The following is a 22,405-nucleotide window of genomic DNA, read 5'->3' on the forward strand; positions in this document are numbered from 1 at the left end:
ACTCCATCAGCCACTACATTGTGAGCCATTTGAAAAAATCCTTCAAAGCCATGTTCTGTTAATCAAAAGGATTGTATAGGCTTTGAAGAAGAATTATAGCACAAGTGGTCATGGGCGTCAACTGGGTGTGGCACATGATGCATCACTGACTTCCGATTTGCTCCTGGAAGACGATATCACTGAGAAGAAAGCAAAAAATTAAATAAAATATTAGTAGGAACACAAAATAAACACACAGATTTGCACCAGAAAAAGCATTTTAGTGCGTGATTCATTCCATGTGATGCACCGTATGATTAAAAACCTATGACAACAATGACCAAATTGTTATTCTAGTGGTAAACAAGTATGCATGACTCCACTTTGTCCCATATAATTAGCAGTTATTAGCAGCGAGATTGGAGATTTTTGGTGCTTATTATTATTAATAATAATAATAATAATAATAATAATAATAATATCTGATGCAGGATAGTTTTGTATAGCTCAGAGTTTATTCACTAAACTTACATCCCCGTAGTACGTTAAAAAAAAATCAGATGTGCATAAACTACAGAGGCATACTGCAGCTTTATGTGAGCTCCTGTTAGAGCTAGTTTTTTGTCTGACTCCGGAAAACATGGTTGTTAAAATCAATAGTTTTCTGGCAGCCCTGACCAAACGCTTTTCTTTTTTTCATTCCATGACAGATAACAGACATTGCCTGCTGCAAACCTTAGTCATTACAGCTCTGCTGAGTCACCTCAAAATGTGGGCTTTGGGCCCTGCTCGCATATCATCCATGTCCTATAGAAAGACAGTGTTTGGTAGATGTGATCTTCCTACTCGGAAATACTTTTAACATATTGTTGTTGCATGACTTGGCAATGGACGTCATTTTTTTTTTTTTTATAATTTAAAAAATATCTGTATTTTAGTGTTTGTTTGACATTAAAAACAACAAAATTAAGATTTTTTTTTTATTGTGAAATGATTCATCTGTTATAGTTTGAGGACTGTTTAGGCAGACAGGTTTGAAAAGGTTCACTGTGTTTCTTTGAACCGTCATTCCCTATGATGTAATTGCAGTAATATGTTAATAAAAGGACAGGAAGAGTAGTCGAGCTCGGTGAAATATGAATATTTTCTTATTTATAGTTATTTACGTCAGCTGCAAAGAGACCAGGCCTTAATTAGAAACAGGCTCATATCAGAGACATATTGTTAATCCCCTGTTTTATAGTATTATGTTATCATATTTTTGTCCTCTGATCTGCTCCTGTTTTAATTTGTTGTTAATTAAAATCCTTTTGTCCTGATAAATTCAGCATAATGTCCATTTCTGCAGCACCAATTCCACCAGTACAACAACAGAAATGCATTTTTCATTCACTAATGTTTCAAGTCGCTTTCACTTTGCTTTTTTTATGACCGTTCTTGAACATATGTTTCATATTAAAAACCTGCCAGTGGCTTTTAATTTGAAACATCTACAGGAAGTCTGGATTTGTAACGATGATAACTTAATCAAAGGTTCTCCTTCCTGTCTCCTTAGTGGGTGCGGTCTGATGTATTTATACTTTCTTTTGCCAACATTGGATATTTAAACAGCCATATTTAGCATTATGGAAAATACCCTAGGACGTTCACAAACATTAGATGATGTAAGCTTAACATTTTGACACAGTTTGCCTAACGTTAAGCTAGACCAGTAACGTCTGATATCTGTGTTGCCAGATCTTATGAGAGTGTGTTGCTGAGACAGAGAAAGGTCTCGAACAAAGTTAATTTTCTCCTGATTCGTCTGTCTGGAAAATACCATTTTAGTGTCAAAATGTTCATTAGATATGTGGCTTGTGACAAATGGGTCCAATATTTACTTTTGGGGTGAAAGAATCAGTCATGATCTGTGTTCAAGTTCACTTCTCCCATTAGCATTAACAGACTCAGGACGTGCTGCTAGTCTCCTAAAAGGGCGGGGCGGTGGAGAAACCCACGTGACAACACATACAGGAACTCTAAAGTGAATTATCCAGAAATAGTGCCTCATAACTAACGTAGAGGTATTCTGTCAAAAGCTTTGTGTCCTTATTGTACTCTAGGTTTATCTTTCAGTCTGTGGACGTCACCGCTACCAGATGGCCTGGCTGAATCTCCGGCTTCTGTCTGTAGCTGAGCCCATTTCACTTGACTCGCACACGCTGACGAGTGACACTAGTCACAAAGGAAGTGGCACACTTCAAAAATCGAGGACCTCATTTCTCAAACTACCTTGCGTCAGATTTTCAGGGGGGGAAGTTAGCCTTGACATCAATCCATGTGTTGCTGCATTATGTAGTAATCTCAATCTCATACATAGTAGTTTAGACTTAATTACACAGATTGTTGCAGCACTTAAAACAGTAATCCTGAGCTTCACGGTTTGACAACTGTAGTGACCCGTTCAGCTGTCTCTGTGCACATAGTTCCTCATAGGAATGTTTTAATATGAGCAGACTGACCTTTGTGTTACTGGAGGCATCAGGCCCCCACCTTTCAGATCGATTGCTTAGCTCTCAGAGTGTTCGCGAAAGGAAATCGATTGTGTTCCTTTCCTCTGCGTCGGTATCGTTTTACATGCTGACATTACGATGAGTTAACATAATTCCGATTACTGTAGTATCCCAAACGCAGTGATGCACACACACATCTATACTAATTAACACACATTTCCTTCCTAAAACTGCAATCTGCCTGGAAATAATAGGTTACATGCAGGCAGGGGTATGATTTTCTTTTGTTGATCATTCTCGTATCACTCTTATCAGTGTTGTTTAAAGAACTCGTACTTTAAAAGCCTGAAAGCCATAGGTGTTCAGTGTAAACCAGTGTAAAGTGAAGCAATGCTTCAAGGAACACGGAGTTCTTTCTGCCACCCTCCCTCTCTCTTTCTCTCTCTCTCTCTCTGCACCGGTCTTGCCAAGAAACAGCCCTCCTCCCTCCACTCCCTGCAGGAGCGGACCATATCACAGAGGTCACAGAAGCAATCAGATAGCCCTCGGGGATGGACAGTACAGGATAGCTAGAGCAGCAGCAGGGCAGGAACGGCGGGCATGGCGGTAGACCCGCCCTGCACCATCACTTCCACCAAGAGATGATGCCTAAGAAGCCTGAGGCCACAGTGGCAAGGCTGGCTTCCAACTCATGTCAGATTTAACACAGATTTCTACGACATAGCTTACATTCATGAATATTTTATATATTAACAATGGATCCAATGATGTAAATGAAAGGGCACCCTTTTTTTTTGACAAACCCACAGAGAATTATCACCAACACTGACTGCACTTCCCCCGCAGCTCTACAGAGATTTTCCAGCCTTTTTTTAGCTCATTGTATTGGTTGTATGGCCCACAATTTCATTTCCAGCGGCTGCAGGCAGCTGTTTTTAGCGTAAAAGAAGCTCTGACTGTACGTCACTTGTTCAGCACCCATCAGCAGACAGACAAAGTTGGTGACCTGCTGCCATAGAAAGTGGAGCATCTATCAGCTAAAGAGCCAGATATTTTTTCTCAGGAATCGAAATCAAAACTTAAAGGAAAGACTCGTACAGTGGCAAGAAACACAACACCAACGGGATGCAAGCATTGTTCAGTGTCTTCTGGGATTGTTAAAAGGGAACTGTCAGAAAAAGTGATGATATGTCAGATGTTGTTTTTCAGCTTGTTCACCCCAAAAAACATAACTCAATGCAGATTTAAATAAAGGACATGTTCAGTAAAGCAGACTGGTCTAACAGCACATTTATACCCTCTCACATCTACTAATTTCTAATCTGCTTACTCCGTTCTCATCCCTATATTCAGCTTTGTTTTTCTCTCTCTGCTGCGTTCAAAACACCATCACATGCAGTCATGTGCAGTCCTCTTTAGATCTCTATGTTGCTGTGCTTTTGTTTCATTTCCACAGCTTCAAAATAACTCATAAGCATGTTACAGAAAATGCCTCTTTCCATAACATGCTTTATGTTTTTTTTGTTATTTGTGTGACATAACTTGATATGTATGTGCAGGTTTGTCAAAAGTGAAAGTGTTTGTGATTCTAAAATTCATTCCTCAAATTGCCTGATGCCATGGTTTTGTTGCTATGACATGTCTGCATATTTTTCATTTTTATGTGCATAGGGATGTGAGTTTTCTTATTTGATTTCATATTTATGTCCATATATATGTTTATATATATGTATATTTTTTAGCAGCTAGTATCTTCTTAACCCCTCACCAATTTGTCTCTGACAAATGTGGAAATACAAGTAAGATTCAGAGCTCTCATTGTAGTTTAAAAAGTGAAGGTGTGGTGTGTTTAGAGCGCAACAGCCGTATGAATCTGACAGAAGGAATGCTGCACTGCAAGGACACACCAACCCCAACCTACCCAGCCTGTAGCAACTCCAGTCGAGCTGAACTGAAGGGAGACGCCGCCCCTCCCTTTTGTAAACCTGAAACTCTCACTCATCTTCAGTCCTTACCCATGACTTGAGACAATCCCCTCCTGTCATTCCCAACCAAAGGTAGAATGAGGTGTGAACTCCTAATGACTCCCGCTTCACCCTGAAACCTCAAAGCTGAAACGTCCTCAAACATGAAACCCTACTTGGCCAGGAGAGTGTGGACCTTAACATTCCAGCCTCCACGCTTTTGGTTTCAGGCTTCCCATCAGATGCTGCACCCTGACTGCAGGGAGTTTGCTCCCATTTTTAGACACGAGCGGTTGGTTGAGATCCAACGCTGATGTCGGGCGATGAGGTCTGGCTCACAGTCGGCATTCCAGCTCAGGTGTTGGATGTGAGTTGAGGTCAGGGCTCGGTGCAGGCCAGTCAAGGTCTTCCACACCAAACTGGGAAGACACTTTCTTTATGGAGCTTTGTGTCATGTTGAAACAGGAAAAGGACAAAAGTGTTGATTCAAAGTGGGAAGAACAGTGTAACGTTGTCTGCTGTAGCGTTTAAGATTTCCCTTTTTAAAGGGGCAATGTGTAGGGTTTTGCGGCATCTAGTGGATTCGGCATTAGATTGCAACCAATGGAATACCCCTCCGCTCACTACTCCCTTTCCAAGACTGCGGTGACGTGAGCCACTGAGTGCAAAACCGTGGTATCACCGTTCACCTCGCTCAGAGGTCATCCATTACATAATAACACTACTTTAAGAGCAACGGAAGTCAGACGGAAGCTGGCGGTACAACGGTTTTGCACTCTGCGGCTCACGTTACTGCAGTTTCGCAAGGGTGTCGGAGAACTACAGTGGCCTTCAGGTAACGGAAGAAACGTGAAAGTCTCTCTCTAGAGCCAGTGTTTGGTTTGTCCATTCTGGGCTACTGTAGAAACATGGTGGACTCCATGAAGAGGACACTCCCTATGTAGGTATGAAGGGCTCATTCTACGCTTATGACAACGCAGTTCTTAGTTTCAGGTGATTATACGCTAAAGAAAACATAGTGACTACACCATGAAAAGACAATCCCAGACCAGAAGGACAGGGTTGTTGGACAGGGTTGTCCACATACCTTTCGCCATATAGTGTACATGAAGTCTTTGTCTGGTTGGGAGAAGTATTAAAGAAGAAATGGTCTCTTGGTTGTAGATACTTTGTGGGAAGCACTCCTGTTTGCTCAGTGCTTTTGTCTGCTTCTTAATTAAACTGTCTTGGTCTTGCCTGTATAGCAACTATAAGTGCATGTGTTAAAGTTGTAGTAGGTTTACTGAAGTGAACAATGAGAGCATTGTGCATGGGGCAACTCTGTTAACATCAGTGTTTTCTGGTCTTTATTTGAAGTCGTTTTTTCTTTTGTATAGAACGTAGAGTTGTTAAGGTTGGATAAGTTAACTCTTGATTTGACTGCCTTTTATTTGAATTGGTTCAGTGGATAGTGGACTTCCTTTTCTTCTTCTTCTAGGATGATCATTCTTCTGTCCTTTTTATTTTTTCAGATTCCTTTCTTTCCTCTTCGCCTGTATCTCTCATTCAGTCTCCTCAAGGCAAGTGTATGGTTCTCTTACGCTGCTCGCCTGCTCTCTCCCTCTGTCCTCTACTCTCTCGCTGGCCTGCTGCTGTACCGCTCTACTTCATCCCCTCTTTTCTAGTGCCCCTCTCCTGCTCGTACGGGTCCAATAAAAATAGAACGAACCCGCAAAGAAAACCGACGAACACGGTGAACTCCAGTCCTAACACCCGACTCCTTTCCTAGCTCGACCGGTCTTTAACCCGCCCCCTTCTCCTACGAACCTTGTCATGATATTCCATCTGTTTCCAACACAGCTGACCCTCAGTCGCTGCACTAATTGTAAGTTAGCCAGGCAGCACAGCTCCTCCTGTTTTCAATGACATATGGTATTGGTAATTTTCTTCACCACCCCCAACCTCGGCTGCAACTTGAGATGAAACCTTACTAGCTCATGCCGTAAATAGACCATCTTGACCTATTGACAGGTTACATTGTTAGTTTATTGTTAGGGCTGCATGCATGGCCATAGTCTCAAACGACATACAGATATTTACACGTGGTACATGTTGGATAATGGGCCTCAGTTGCTTTGGAGCTGATTAAGAGAATTGACATAAATCACTAATAACAATAAATCTGACTTTTTTTATTCCCAATACCGATAACCTGTGTGGAAGTGTCTGGGATCATTCGTTTGTGTGTCAATAAATAGATATAAATTTATTTATTTATTTGGTCTTCATTATTGGGATGGTGGTTCGTGCACAAACAACTTGGTAAGAGACTTTCAGAATTAATAGGAATTACAATGAAACCTTTTTAATGCAGCAACAAATTGGTCAAAACTTAAAGAGGAATTAAAATTACAGTATATAATGTATATAGTATGTAATGTACAGCGGCTCGCTGGTCATTGTTGTGAAAGAATCCCCGACAGGGCGAAGCGGAGGGGTCGTCCTGAAGGGGATTCTTTCACAACAGTGACCCGTTAGCTGTACATTATCCCGCTTATTACACGGCTACTTACTTAAGTAATCAATATTTTGATGCAAAAACGGTCCGCCAGAGTCCAACATCAGAGCTGCGCCCATAGCAACAGTCTTTTATACAGAAATTATAGATCGCAGAACGCCGTGATTGACCAATTAGAATCGAGTGTTCAACACAGTCGTGTAATAAATAAACATAAAATTGAGTTGAATAGATCGGCCTGATATCCGATCCAGCGGTCACTAGCACCAATCCGTTTGTCCGTTTCAGCCTATCTTCAGAATCTTTACACACACCAAAAACTAGACCTGTAAAACCATGCCTCTGCAGCTGCTAGCAATCTGATCCATTTCAGATTTTACCGCCTGCTAGCGAGCATTATTTAGGTCAGCATCACTCACTGTAGGTTCAAGATAATCCCAAGATTGCCACCTTATTTTAAGAAAGCAGAGGAGTTCAAGTTCACATTGTGCGCACAAGAGCAGAAACCTAAAAATGGCTCCGGTGGGTGTCCCCGGGGGGCACCAGCTTCCTGCTGCCCTAGTATCCGAGAACCAAGCTCCCGTCAGCTCCAGTAGCAACCGGGCTCCCAGAGGATGAGTGGCACTGGAGATATCATCCAGCGCCCAGCGGGCCTGGGCGTGCCATTGCCTGCAACCCCCACTATCTGCTTATGGCTTCGTAGGCTTTGTGCATGTCTCACATCTTTGCTTAAGCATTAAAAAATAGGTTTTCTTTAACCAGTTTGGCTTCATCATTTTCCGATTATTTTTTGTGCTGTGATCTCATCAGTGTTAGAAGTCTATACTCACTCGTGTGAACAATTGGTAGCCAATACAGTGAAAGTAGGTTAAATAGTAATATATTAGGATAGATATAGATTAGGGTAGATGATGACATGAGCCACAAAGTATTCTGAGTCACATGTTACCATTACACACTTATGTCAGAGGCATCCAACCTATTCACTCTAAGTGAGGAATGAAAGGACGTGGCTAACACCCAATGGAATTTGAACTCCTAATGACTCATCTGCTTCTCAGCAGGGATATCTGACTTGGCTTAGGCATTATGATAGTTAATCAGTAAATCAATGCATGGGTTTTCAGTGTAAATGCCTTCATTTATTGAAATTTAGTTCTTCATTTTGGGGTATACCACTTTATTGAATTTGAGTGACGAGATGAGGGTTACAAGAATAAAAATTCATGTTCAGGGTAGAAAGAAGGAAATGATTTTGATGCCACATAAAATAATCACTCAACTCAAGTTACTGCAGAGAGCAGATTACATAAATCAGACGTGGAAGGCCACTGAGGCTTAATTTGGAAGATGGCACATGACTCTAGTGGCTTATTACAAAGCAAAGTTGTTGACAGCTTTATCTGAACCCTGTTCATAAAGTCACTCCTGAGTTATAGTCCCCATCTCTGGAACTCTAGGTTCTAATCACGTATCCCGGCCCTGGCTCTGTCTAAAAATCTGTGGATTTATTCTCAGAGCACGAGCTGTTTTTGGAATTTGTTTACCAGAACAGAGCCAAAGGACTACAACGCTGTTGGCGAGATGGAAAGTCCATTCATGTGGCCTAGTTTGAACAAGGCATTGTATTGTGGCGCAGGGGAGGTGGCAGTCCAAGACAAAGTGGACCAGTCAGTTGGGCATCAGTGGAAAAGTCTGTGTCTATACAGTGGGAGGGGAGGGGTGGGGTCATGGGATCATGCTGACAACACAGCAAACATTGCAAAGGTTCTCTCGAAATAGGAAAAATCTGGACCCTGCATTAACTACACAAAACTAGTGGATACCTTTTTTAAAGAGTGCTTGCTGGGTAAAGTAGTCGGTTAGTGTTCAGGTTGAGCTTGACAGCTGACGTTCATTTCCTAATATAGCTGCCAATTCCCTGTCGTAATGCCTTGATGTCGGGTGACATGGGAGAACGTTGGTGCCGAAAGGGATCATGTGATTGTTGGAACAGTTGCTTAGAACATCTTTGGAACACCAGGATAGCTAGGGGGCACATGGCTTGGGAGGGGGTTGGCCCTGCGATCATAGTGACCGTAAACGCCTCCTCAGCTGTGTGGCTGAGGAAATGGTCATGTCTAACTGACCCGATTTAACTGCACTGGCACTGCAAGATTATCTAACTTTTGACATATCATTTTGGTTATTAGAACATAACATAATTTTGATGATGTTATAATACTAATTATGTAGCAAGTAACTGACCCTAACAATGAATGCAAGAGTGTTTGTGATTGAGACATTTTTAGATTTATCCGCTTCTTTCCTGTTGTGTTTGAACACAATGTGCGGAAAGTTTTTAGGTGTAATTATCCACTTCCTGAAATGTTCTTGAGGAACATTGTGCACTTGAATGACCTGCCCTTTTGCACAGTTAAACTGTAGCAAAGTTTTCCATCATAGCTTCTTGGCTAGGTTGATCCTTGTTGCTGGTGTTTGTAATTGAAAACAGTAAAGGTGATAAATCTGTAGGGAGAGTGGGAGGAAGCAGAATGTCTTAGTCAGCCAGTGGCTCTTAGATCAGCAGTTTTGAAAGTGACACTCAAACCTGGCCCATAGCCACGTCTTGAAGACCCAACCCAACTTAACCCGATGGGTGCTGCCAAATTTCAGACTTGAACTTGACCTGTTTGATTCATTACTAACTTAGTTTGCCAGGCTAATGCAACACATTGCCTGTGCTCTGTCTCCTTCCCTCTTCCTACTGGACAATGGCGATCTACTTGGCACATGCACATAGACAATTGGCAAAGTCGGGGAGAGAAAAATGAATAAAAAAATTAAATCAAATTTGAATTTAAGGATATTTAGTTACCGGAGTCCAAAAGCTTTATGCAAAAACCGATACTTTGTGAGGAACTTTTGGGTTGGGAAGCAGAACTCTAGTCCATATGTGTGGCACCAGCAGGTCTCGAGACTAATGGAGTCTAAAATCGATCTTTTGGCAAGAAACCTGAATAAACACAGTTGTTTGAAGGAGATGTTTTCACAGCAATATAAAATGGATATTAAGTATTGAGTGGTATCGAATTGGGTATTGAGAAAGGTGGAATTTCACTGGTATTGGTATCGACCAAGTTGACGTAGTCCCTGTGATGTTTTTTTACAACCAGAAGTGACACGAGAGGGTGGAGCTAAGTACAACCGAACGCTGAATAAGACATTTGTAGGCGACCAGAAAGGTTATAATTAACTTTCATGACCTGAAAACACACTGTGAGAGGGTTAAAGTTCTTGCGACCTGTCAATCACAAGGTAGCCACGCCCTAAAGCATAGGCTGCTTTATGGTCTAATTGACTCTAAATGGGACCATAATATACTAAATGAACATCATGATGTATTGAAGAAGACTTGAGACTAGAGATTGAGACCATGGGGAGTAAGTACAGACAGTTTTTTATCTTGGTGACCTTTGGCTTGTTTTTTGAGATGCCTTTTGTATCTCATTCCTGTTTGTTGCATCAGTTTCTTATCATTCCATGGTGCTCCGTGTTGAAAGTGTCTTACACAGTCACCAGTAGCAGCTCTCATGCAGTTGCGTCATTAAGACAATCCAGTGTCAACAGTTCAAAGTTTTCCTTTTCTCTTTTTTTTTTTGTGGCATTTGTATTTTGTTTTCTGTAGAATTGAGGCCTTTACATTGAAGGTAGTAGCCTTGGTGAGTTTTCCTAGAAAATTGAAAAAAGAACACAACTTTACACACAAACCAAAAATCTTGGGGCTTAAGTCGCAGCTCAGATTACATGAAACTAAGAGAATATACACTTGCTACACAAACTGCAACTGACATGCAGTCACCATAGTCACACGTGGTGAGGTCGGTGAGATTTTATTTCTTTTGCTGCTTCATCTGATCATTCAGATCATTTTAAGTTGCCATACTGAGTGCTATCTGATGGCAGCTTTGTAGAGTAGTTAAGAGCAGCATGCAAAAGTGAAGATCCCATCCATTATATGAATCTGCCTTATATTTCCATGATGCAATGCATGAATGCTTCGGCTGCAACATTAAGGCCTCGCTGATTAATATTAGAAGTGCATGGGAGTTGAGTGTCTGTGATTTATATGACCTCCCCTCCTTTTTCCTCTTCGCTGTCGTTCTTCATGCACGCCGATGCAGACAAAAGAGTGGTCCTTGGCTCCGACAAGCCCTGCGAAGGTGTTGCGACATCCCTTCGTTTTCCCTCTCAACCTGGCTCATTCACGCCTAGTAATTACGGGAGTGAAGCGGGGCCGCCAGATGGACAACCGGATTCACCGATAAAGACGTCTCCTGTTTCAGAGCGAATAAAGGCACTGGAAGCTCTTGCTGCCAAAAAGAAGGAACCTGATTTTAGAAGCGATGCAGGTTTCTCCCACTTCAGGGACCGCCACCATGAAAAATCTCCCACCGAGACCACCAAATCTCCCACTGAAACTGCCAAATCCCCATCTGAGACCCCCAAATCCCCCACTGAGACCCCCAAATCCCCCACTGAGACACCTAAATCTCCCACTGAGAAAATTACGCCAACTGTCCAGAAAAGAGGCGGTTCCGCTGATCAAGAGTCACCGGAATCCCCCTTTGAAGTACTTGGAGATTTAAGACAAGTGAATGAATTTGAAGAAACAGAAGAGTGGATGAAGGCTCATTTACCTCCTATGCCAGACTTTGATGCTGTAGATTTAATTAAAGGCACCGTGTCTTCAGACAATGTTGCATCAAAGGAGGAGAAGGAGACTGAGATAGTTATACCTGATGCTCCTGCTGCCTTTGTTGGTGTCCCCGATGCTTTCATGGATTTTCCTGCTGAAGCTCCAAAACTCAAGGATGAGTTCAGTGATGATCAGAAGCAGCAGCCAAGTGTTGAGGAGGAGTCTGAGTTTGACCTTAGCTTTTTGCCAACAGCCTACATGTGGGATCAGCAGGACAAATCAGGTGCCCAGGCTACATCAAAACTTGATTCAGTGCTTCCAGCTTCACCTGCACCTCATGCAGGCTTTGACTCCCAATCTCCTCCTGTCTCTCCACCAGTTAGCACGGATACTAAGCAGAATGTTTCAGATGACAAGAAGACCATATGGACCGGAGATCTGGAGCCCCCAGAGGCAAGCGAAGCTGACAGCTCAGGAGAGTCAGACGACACGGTTATTGAAGATGGTGTCACCATTCCTGCATCTGTTCCCGCTGCATCTTCTGATCCAGCAGTTTCAAATGAACCTATCCCTGATTCCGCAGCTCCCAATCTTCCAACTGAGGAAAAGGAGACTCCTCCACCGAAGTCTGAAAGAAAGCTAATGCAGGTCCCAACGATAAACGTTATTGAGACCGACGAGCCAAATTACAGTGACGAGGAGATGGAAATGGAGCTTGAAGCAGAGGAAGATGAAGATTATGAGGCTGTAAAAGACCTAGCTAGAGAGGCTCCAAAAACACCAGAGCCAAAGGACAGTAAAAATGAACCACCCAAGACGCGACCCTTAGAAACTGAATTCATGGAAGGCTACTCTCCTCCATCCTCGCCTGTGGACTCTGATGCCGAATACTCTCCTAAACATAATGTACTCAAATCTCTTCCTGAAACAGTACATCAGGAAACTGCACCAGAAGCTGAGGCCCTACCCGATCAAGCACAATCTGAAAAATCGCAGACCACTTCCAATAAATTAAATGATGAACCCTCCCCTTTCAAAGCCACAAATGAAGAAGTGGAATTCCCAGACAATGATGACGAGTGGTCAGATGAAGCACAAGAAATACTGGTCAAACCTTGCAAGACTGATCTTTCGTTCGTGGAAACAACTCCTTGCACCCAATCCAAGGTGGATGAAAAGACCAACACAGCTGCAAAAGAGGCTTATATGGAAACTGCTTCCCTTTCTAAAACCGGCTTCATGCAAGATGATATATATGACAGACAATCATTTGATTATGATTACGATGCATCCTCTACCTTGGATGATATTGATGACAAAGGTATGAACAATGCTAAGGAGCGGTTTCTTTCTGATCCATCTCAAATCCACGTTGAACCACTGAATGCAAGCAGTCAAAATCTGGTTGATTTCACTTCAGTGAATGATGACGAAGCCTTCCCCAAGCCTGTTGGTCAGCCATCTCTAACAGAATATCCCCAAGACCCATATTCCTCTTTCCAAAGCGAGACACTAAGCAGCATTAATGAGCAAGATTTCAATAAGAAAATTACCCCTGGCATTGTTACAGATAACATGGCAAATGGTAACTCCCTCCCAGCAAAGGAAATCGACTCAAAGATCCAACAGGACACTAAAGCAGGTCACCATGCCCCCGACACAACAAGCAACCCAGAAAGCATTGACCCTGACAGCTCAGTTTCTGAGCCTGCAGATAGCTTTGTGGAGTTCATGCGAGAGTGCCTGAAATCAAGGCAGGACGAAGAACCTGACGACGTGCACCGAGCTGCTCCTTCCATGAACACGTTCGGCAAAAATGCTTTGCCCTCTTCCCAGTCTCCTCCAACCATGGTGATGGATCTTGAACAAGAACAGCTTACTATCACTGCTCTCAAAGAGCTGGGCAGCAGTCAAGAGGAGGAGGAGGAGGAGGTGGTGTCTCGCCAGTCGAAGGTTCCTGACCAGAGCAAAGCTAACCCCAATGCTACATCTATGCAGCAACCTTCCTTTATCTCAGTTCCTAACCCTCCATGTTCCCAAAGCAACCGTGTGTTTGACAGCACGTATTCCAAAGAGGTAGAAGCCATCGACGAATGGGTGGCTGAAGCCTATCATCTTGCTGAGCATGTCTTGACAGCAATACTAACCCACTTATCAGGTAACACCTCTTCCTCATGGGCAGTAGGCCTGCTGACCTCATGCAAACCCCTCATCAGGACCCCTTTTCTTTCTTGCACCTTGTTAACTGCCTGCTCCTTTCAAAAAAAGCATCTGTTTTTACATATTGTACACATTTAGGAACAGGCTTTATGGCAAGAAAAAAAACACCCATTTGGTGACTGCAGACAGACCTCTTTCCAGCCATCTCCTTCTTTCGTTCTGGAGCATAGCCTTTACCGTTGATATGTAGGCGCCACTTCTTGTCAACTACAGCAAGGACTTATACTCGGAGAGCATAAAGGTCTTAGTATTCTTCAAATGAACAAGGTTGGACACGTCTAAATTCAGAGGTGTTTATACCAGTTCTTAAAGGCCACACTCTATACTTTCATATATAGTGTCCCTTCGAAGGCATGCATGGTCTTGTGATTGGCTGTACACCCTCTAAATATGAAGGAAGTAATTGTGTGAAGAATGAAAAAAAATTGCCAGTACGTTGGGTTCTGTTGGTAAAACTTCACAAGCAGTGAATTCATCCTATCACTGATTCCTAGTGAGTTTATCTACTTGTCCAATCCCATTTCTCACCTGCGTAATCTGCCATTTGTCTTTGTTGGAGCACCTGGCCAAGCCAAAGCCACAAAAACACATGAACTTTCTAGTTAACAAACACAACGTACGCATCTTCCCCCTCCCACCTCCACATGAAATCTATTTGCAGAAATTGGAATATAATATTAATAAGTATGTTTTATTTAGTGTATAATCACCTAAAAATAAGAATCGTTGTTTTTGTTACAATAGTTGATATCTACATACAGAGCGGGTCTTCTTTACGGAGCCGACCGCCATGTTTCTACAGTAGCCCAGAACGCTGAACACCGGCTCTAGAGAGGACCATTTGCATTTTGGCGTTGGTCACCGTAGTTTTCCTGCACACTTGGCACACGGGAGAAGTTTCAGTTGGTTGCAATCTGCAACCTCACGGCTAGATGTTGCCAAAAATCCTGCACACTGCAACTTTTTAACAAAATTTAGCTGAGAATTCTGTTATTTTTATTGATTCAGCTGATCATGAGCACATTCAGTCATCATCTGGCAATCCAATCCATAGTCCCTAGTGCAAATTTTTACAACATGACGGCACATGTGCGAACTAAATGCCAAAGAGGAGTCGGGTTATTGGAGCAGGTGTCAGAATGTCTTAATGTCCGATACTATAAGGAATACAGAAACAGCTCCACACATCTCAAAGTATTACAACACAGAAAAATCTGTGTTGAAAGTCATACGGGCTATTTGACAGTACACTAAAGCTGTAGAGAGAGTTGTCACAGAGATTATAGTAGCCGGACCACAGTGTAGTGCTGCTATAAAGACACTAAGGCTGTATATGGTCTAGTGATCCCCAATCCATTTGAGCTTTTGACCCTCTCCTGCCCTCTGTCCTTTACAGCTCGGCAGTGGTCCATTGACAGAGAGCGGGTCGGGGTTTAAATATGGTGCCCGAGTGTTGGCTTACAGGAACCTTGGAAGTCACGGAGCACAGTCAATCCCCAGTGTCGGGTTTCTGTCTTGATGCAATTTCCACTGCACACTTGACCATGACAAGGCATGGTACAAAAAAGAAAAAAGTTATGCAAAATGAATTGCAAATCTCTCAAATGATTTCGGTGTTGTAATTCATACTTTCAGGCGAGATGCCATCTTGGGAAATAAGTTTGCCGTCTTTCAGTCTTCACTTGTCCAATCCTCCTTTTCATCTAAATCCAGTCGCACTTTTTCCTCTAAATACTATTTCTTGAATACGTAAGCTATTTTAAAGCAGCCTGTTTCCATGCACCACAGCTTACTGTCCATTAAAAGTTGACCAGAGCAAGGGCAAAGTACTGGTGGGTATTATTTTTCAGGAGGTCCAGCCGCCAGTTCTGCAGTACCCTCCCCTCCTCTGCAAACATGATCTCCATTCCACACACACACATGCACAGAGGCTGCTATGCAGACAGTAATCCTAACGCATTCACTGGTACGTCTACATGTGTTGAATATTTTAACCTAGAGTTGGCACACCAGAGAATAGAGTGCTGGTGCTCTAGCAACCACAAAACTAAAGGGGGGGAAGTGTTGAGGCATACAAGTTTAGCTTTCACTTGAAAAGCTGTTATGTTCATTGTTCTGTGAAGCTTGTTAGCAGTGCACACAATGCAATCGTTTCCTAATTGTGATATTAAGCGTTAATGAGGAAGCTCTGTTTTGAGTCGTGTTCTTGTAGAGGAGCGTGTGTTGTTGGATCCTCCCCCCCTCCAGCCATGAGCTTGAGCTATTTTTGTGCTTCTCTGCAGTGCTGCTCCACAACTCGGGTTATTAGGCGGGGTGAGCTTGTTTCAGTCGGTGTGGCTGTTGTCATGTTGGATATGCTAGACACAAGTTTTTGGTCAAAGAACCCCCCTATCCCAGCCATCTGTCAGTGAAATCCACACACTGGTAGCAAAAAGTAAATTTCTTTGTGTGCTAGTTCTAATACCAGACTTGTTGTGAGGCCTCAAAGATTAGTTCAAATCCAGCATTCCTTTAGCACTCAGATTTGTGTTAATCCTCCGTGTGAAGATTTGTAGAGTGGAGGAGAGGTACATGTGAATACTTGAATTAAACTGCACCTGTATCCGCGTTTGGTATTTGACTCCTCACTAAGCTGTCTGACACGGACCTGTATTTCTTGTTTTCGGCTTATCATCTTGTTTTCAATCAGAAGTAATAACTTAATATGTAATGTGGGCACATGAAAAAATTGAGCAAGGTTTGAACAGGCTTAATGGCTTGTTACTTAAAATAATCTTATTGCCACATACTCCACTGGAGCAGTGAGTAATTACACTGCTCGTAATGCATCGTGGCTAACCATCATTGTTTCCAGCACATTGCTCTCATCAACCTGTACACTACCTGCCTGGCTCCGAACAGCAGGCCGACACAGTGAGCGACTACCTACTGGAGCAGTTAGCAGTTAAAGAGGCAGATATTTTTCTCAGGAGGTGGTGGAGACCAAACCAGAGCAAAAGGAGAGTAGCCCCTGTTTTCACCACCTTTATTTCTCTGGACAGTTACTGAGAGTTGGTCAAGGCAAGGTCATGTGCTGTAGGTCTACTACCATTGGTCCTGAATGTTCACTGATGGGATTAGATGTTATTATATACAGTATTATTATTATGGTGCCCAGTTGTCTGTCAGCTAGTGTGCCCACTCTGAGACTGAATAGCAGATGGCTAACATTCAGATGACACTGACACGGCATGCCTATGGATTTATTGACTGCATCAGTGGTGAAAACAATTCCCTGCGGTCACATAACATTTGCTGTACACATTATGGTAGAGAGACCTTAAACATATGAAACTTTACTAAAGCAGAACATGTCATTAAGGTAAAAGCAGGTAAAGTGTGCCAGTAGTCTCAAGTGGTGCATGTCTTTAACATATTAAAGTCCTAGAACGTATTAGCAAACACACTTTCAGACTTTTCTATTTGAATATAAAGTAGACTGGTGCATAGCATTGTTCCTTGGCCCCCTTTTTTGTGTGTTGGTCCAGCCTGTTTCTACTCAGGCCTGTGGCTTTAAGAGCAGCACAGTGAAAGCAGGCCACTGCGCCTCAGCAGAGTAGAGTCAGGGCCAGAGAGAGAGATAATGAACAAGGGCCGTCAAGCTCCAACTGCCTCCAATATCATCGACCTGCAGAGCCAGAGCCTCCGCAGACACACAGTTTTAGACGTACGCATGCGCGAGTTCCTGACCCCACAGTCTTAGAAGTACGGACGGAGATTGCTAAACGCTATCAAGGCTGCCAACACTATTAAAATAATTCTAGTAGGGATGTCACAGTGAGAAAACCCACCTGTTAATAAACTTGCGACAACACCGGTGTTACCGATTACGCCAGATATTTTACAAGAAAAGATGCTTAATATATGTAGAGCGCTTTCATTGATCTTTAATGTGATTGATCTGTGTGTCTGGCCTCTCCGGTCGAGCTTTTGCTGCGGGGCCGCAGGTTTCCGTCATGGTTCCCTTATAGCATTGGGTTTAAGTCTGAATTATTGCCAAATAGGTGCTTTTTACTTTTGGCTTCGACACCAAATCTTCCACCTTCGTTTTATATGTCAACACGCTCTCGTCACGTTGATACGTGAAAATGAACTAAATGGGTTTCGGCAAGTGATGTAATCGGTGTATGCCCAACCACCGTGTAACACCGTAACCCCAAGTACCGCAGCAAGCCTAGTTTCTAGTATTTTATTAAATAAAATGTGTGTATATTGTATTCAATGAAAGATTTTTTTAATCAATATAAACATTATTGATTAACTGAATGTAGGCCAAAGACACACTGCACACTGTTCATTGAAGGTAGCTAGCTAGCTAACGTTAGTTTAATATCATTAAGTAAACCACTGCGTGGGGTTACCAAAACGTTAACATTAAATGACAAATAGATGGCGTGATGTTAAAATATAATTTTAGAGCGCTGCATTTCAAAACAACACTGTCTTGTTAATTTTTCACTCTTATTTTCCACCCATTATTTTCATCAGTTGTTGTTTAAATGCCATGCGGTGGTATATTAAATATAATGCAAAAACTGTGCTTTGGAGACCTTTTTATATAATATCAGTTCAGTATGTATCAGGGTACTGAAAAGCAACTGATTTGTCTGGTATCATAGTCCATCTAATGGGCTCATCATCGTTGTTAAGTAATTTTTTTTCCCCATTCATCAACATATTTAACATTTATAGTGTTTGCAAATGTTAAACTAGGAATTTACTAAGAATGTCTGACGGTTTTTAGGAGGAGTCAGATAATTACCCATATTTACTATGGTGCCGCTCTAAAAGATGACACTGGCCCTAATAAGTGAGAGTTTGGGTTATTGCTATATATAGTAGTGTCAGGAGAGCAGGCTCAGCTGGACTGTCGTTCAGACAAAGTGTAGAGTTTAATAATCATGGTCGCACCAGAAAGTGGAGCAGCAAAATGTAATCGTCCTCATAAAATAGGTGGTGTTGAAAGGTGACGTAGTGACGACTCGCAGGGCTAGTTAGACTAGCTGGTCAGGACAGGCTACGATAGCACTCTAAACTAGCTCTGTCACTAACTAAACGTTGAGTTAACACAGTTTATTCAACACAAATATTTGTACCATATGGAGCAGTTTACTATACAATAGCTTTTTCATTTTTTGGGCTCTCCGTTCCATCAAATGTCAGCTCTGTTAAGACTGCACTTGGTCAGCAGCACAAATTTGCACACGGGCGTGTGTGCATGAACCTGCATGTATTTGAGCTCTTATCTACAGAGCTTGATAACCGAGGAACAGTTGTCAGGGTTACTAGATTGCATGAGCAATAATATAATCACGGACCTCCAACAAGGTGGCTCAGGAGCCTACTGTACATACCGAGTTACCAGTTTATTACAGCTGAAATGTAATGCAGTCCAATACAACAACAATGCAAGTGTTATATCGGACTTTGTATTGTACTGCATTCAAATGTTCTGTTCACTCACATTTTCATAATGTAAATGAGACTAGGGATGTACCACGTTGATGCCAAAATTCTGAAAACGTGATGGTACAGGTTTTTCTACAGTACTGGAAGTAAAGGGCACGAGACTAACGCCGTCTAAAATCCGAAAGGACGCAGTATACTAACTATCGACGCACCCAATTTTTCCCCCTGATAATGCTACATTGTGAACAACAAAACCACGTTGAAATCGGCAGGAGAGCTAGTTAACGTTAGCCGTTAGCAGCCGGTGGGCAGCAGCATTCCTGCGGAGCTAACAGATAACCTTAACGGAGGTTGCATTGAGTTTCATTGTGGTGTGTTCAAGCTCTTCAGTAAAAATGAGTAGTTTTTGGTGAGAAACTTGAGTAAATCCAGTTGTTTGAAGGAGATGTTTTCACAGCAATATAAAATAGATAATAGAGAGGGAATTGACGTGTTTCATTTCCTAACACTAGCTCTAAGTTTTTATTGTTTTAATTTTTATTGTGGTATCGAGAATCGTGGAATACTATTACTACTACTACTACATTTTTAGTAGCGTGACATCCCTTCATCTCTGACACAGTGCTAAGTTCAACTTGTACCTGCTGTAAAACACCGGCTCAGAGTCAGGAACATGAAAACATCTATAGGAATAACAATTCCCCCTGGATTCCACACTTTATGTCAGCGTTGGGCTGTTGAGGGCTCACTGTGGAAACTGTGATTCAAGCTCTGTAAAACAACACAGGTCTTTTGGATTTTGTATTGGAAAAAAAAACAGTTAGGTGTTGCTGTAGTCAGGTTTCTATGATGTGTTGTGAAGGTCCTATTTAACGTGTGTTCCCATTAAACTAGCTGGTGCACTGAAGCCTGAATCGTCCCCGAGGCATCGGACCCACGTGCTCTATCCCCCACTTACAAAAAGGGCCTTTTCCCCACGCAGAGGGGAAGGCGTGGCAGTCGGAGAGTGCCAACCCATTCTAGCATTACATAACCGAGGCCATCACTTCTGCATGCACGACTCCTCACAGGACATGCATACAAACATGCAGTGGGCATCTACAGCAGTGAGCCTTCTTAGTTATTCTGGGCTGCAGGTGCCACAAGAAGATTTATGGGGCATATTTATGTTTTATTGGGGCCAGAGTTGCAGAGTAGGAGTTTTTCTCCAGGCCTATACCGATACCAATACTCTCCCATTAAAGCAACCAGTTGTAAATAACCTGTACTGGTATTAAATGCCTCAAAATAACTGTAAACTCTCACCCAGTGGCCAGGGCCTTTATTTATCTCGGCTGCAAAGAGAACCAGGCTTTTATTTTGAACTGGTTTCTAATAGAGAACCATTTTAGGGATGGAATATCTATAAGTTCCACCCCTCACGTTGTCATCAGAGGTCATTACAGGTTTCTAGACTGTTCCTATGTAGCATTGTTGTCCTTTCATTGTTGGCCCGTTCTTTCTAACCCCCTCCCTCTAACCCCCTCTCTGCAGTTAAGGACCTGATCCACTGGCGAGACCCCAAGAAGTCGGGCGTGGTGTTCGGGCTGTCCATGCTGCTGCTGCTGTCGCTGGCAGCCTTCAGCGTCATCAGCGTGGCCTCCTACCTGCTGCTGGCCCTGCTCTGCGTCACCATCACCTTCCGCATCTACAAGTCCGTCGTCCAGGCCGTGCAGAAGTCCAGCGATGGACACCCCTTCAAGTAAGACCAAAATCCTCTAGAAAGTCAACGCTGCTTTATTCTACCTTTTCTTACTTGTTGTCTGGGAGGTTTGATTGACTTGGGTTTGATCCGGCCAAAACAATGTTTTTAGTTTGATGCTCAAATTGGCAAAGTATTGAGTGTTTCTCTCAGGACTTGTCAGCCCCTGAATCAGAGGATCGCTGACCAAATCAATTTATGAACTAAACTCTGTGATGTACTGATATCTGTTGTTCTATGGTTTTAGGAGCATTCTTTGGACACACAGTTTGCGACACACAGCCTCTGGCCTGGTTTACTGCCAGCTCTGTGTATGTCGTACACAAACCGACTAGCCGACTGGAGTAGAGATGCATGCCCAGAAGGATGTCAGTAGGTTTTTGGATATGTGCAAATAGCGTATCGCAACGCCGACCTTTTAAAGAAGGTGAATCTGAGTGTGCACGGCTGCATGTAAACAGGAATATTCATTTTCATTAGACATGTAAACAGCTTAGTAGGAATCTTTTTCAGAATAAGGGCAAAAACAGGAATATTTTTTGCATGTAAATGAGCCATTGGTCTTGATCAACAACCCTCTAAACCTTCGTGCTACGTGGTATGACAACTATTATTTTCTTTTATAAGCCACTAAGAAAAAACAGAGAGCCTCCCATTAGTTTCCTCCTTGAAGCCGTTCACCAGGCTGGTTCTGCATGTTTTCCTGCAGCACCTTGGGCCCGGACGCTTAGCCTCATTTTGTGCTCATCCTCCTCCTCTTCCTCCTCCTCCTCCTCCTCCTCCTCCCTCTCTGCAGAACCCTGATAGATAAGGATGTCAGCATCCCCCCGGAGACCTTCCGCAAGCACGTGGACGCCAGTCTGACCCACATCAACCGAGGCCTGAAGCAGATGAGCCGCCTCTTCCTGGTCGAGGACCTCGTGGACTCCCTAAAGGTGAGCAGCTCCAACCTTCAGCGACTGTCCACCGTCGTCCTGAGTTCTGATCATTTAGTGTGTTTTATAACGGGAACCTGTCGCCCACTCTGTCCTATAAAGAGTCCTCTCTGGGGTGCAGCCTATTTATAACTCTGATTGGTACTGTAGTAACTCATCAGTCACATTATAGTCCCACTCTGATCTGTATCGTTGCAATAAACCCCAGTACAGTAAAAGGATTATATTATTGGATGATAATTATTTAGAGATAAAACTAAAAAATCTCTTTGATAGGTATATAGACAACTAAAAATCACAATGTGGCATAAAAACGTATATCTCATATTCAATATATAAGCGCAATCTCTTCTATTATTGCCTCCCAAAACTGCTTACTTCACTGGCCTGCCAAACAACTCGTAAAAAATGAGCACGGTCCCCCCGTGGCCTTTTTAATGACTTGTATCCC

General features: G+C 42.7%; 1 protein-coding gene across 3 annotated transcripts in view; it reads left to right on the forward strand.

Moving 5' to 3' along the window:
* rtn3 (reticulon 3) overlaps window positions 1-22,405 on the forward strand; it is a 29,555-nt gene that overhangs the window by 1,788 nt on the left and 5,362 nt on the right. Inside the window, exons 2-5 of one of the 3 annotated variants that reach the window (XM_074624004.1) lie at window positions 5,947-5,994; window positions 11,096-13,768; window positions 20,812-21,019; window positions 21,816-21,954. In XM_074624004.1, the coding sequence (XP_074480105.1) occupies window positions 5,947-5,994; window positions 11,096-13,768; window positions 20,812-21,019; window positions 21,816-21,954 (3,068 nt within the window). The remainder of the gene's footprint in view (window positions 1-5,946; window positions 5,995-11,095; window positions 13,769-20,811; window positions 21,020-21,815; window positions 21,955-22,405) is intronic. The other 2 variants (XM_074624005.1, XM_074624006.1) reach the window with 2 other exon arrangements.

This window comes from Sebastes fasciatus, chromosome 22, assembly GCF_043250625.1.
Source record: "Sebastes fasciatus isolate fSebFas1 chromosome 22, fSebFas1.pri, whole genome shotgun sequence".
NCBI classification, from domain to species: domain Eukaryota; kingdom Metazoa; phylum Chordata; class Actinopteri; order Perciformes; family Sebastidae; genus Sebastes; species Sebastes fasciatus.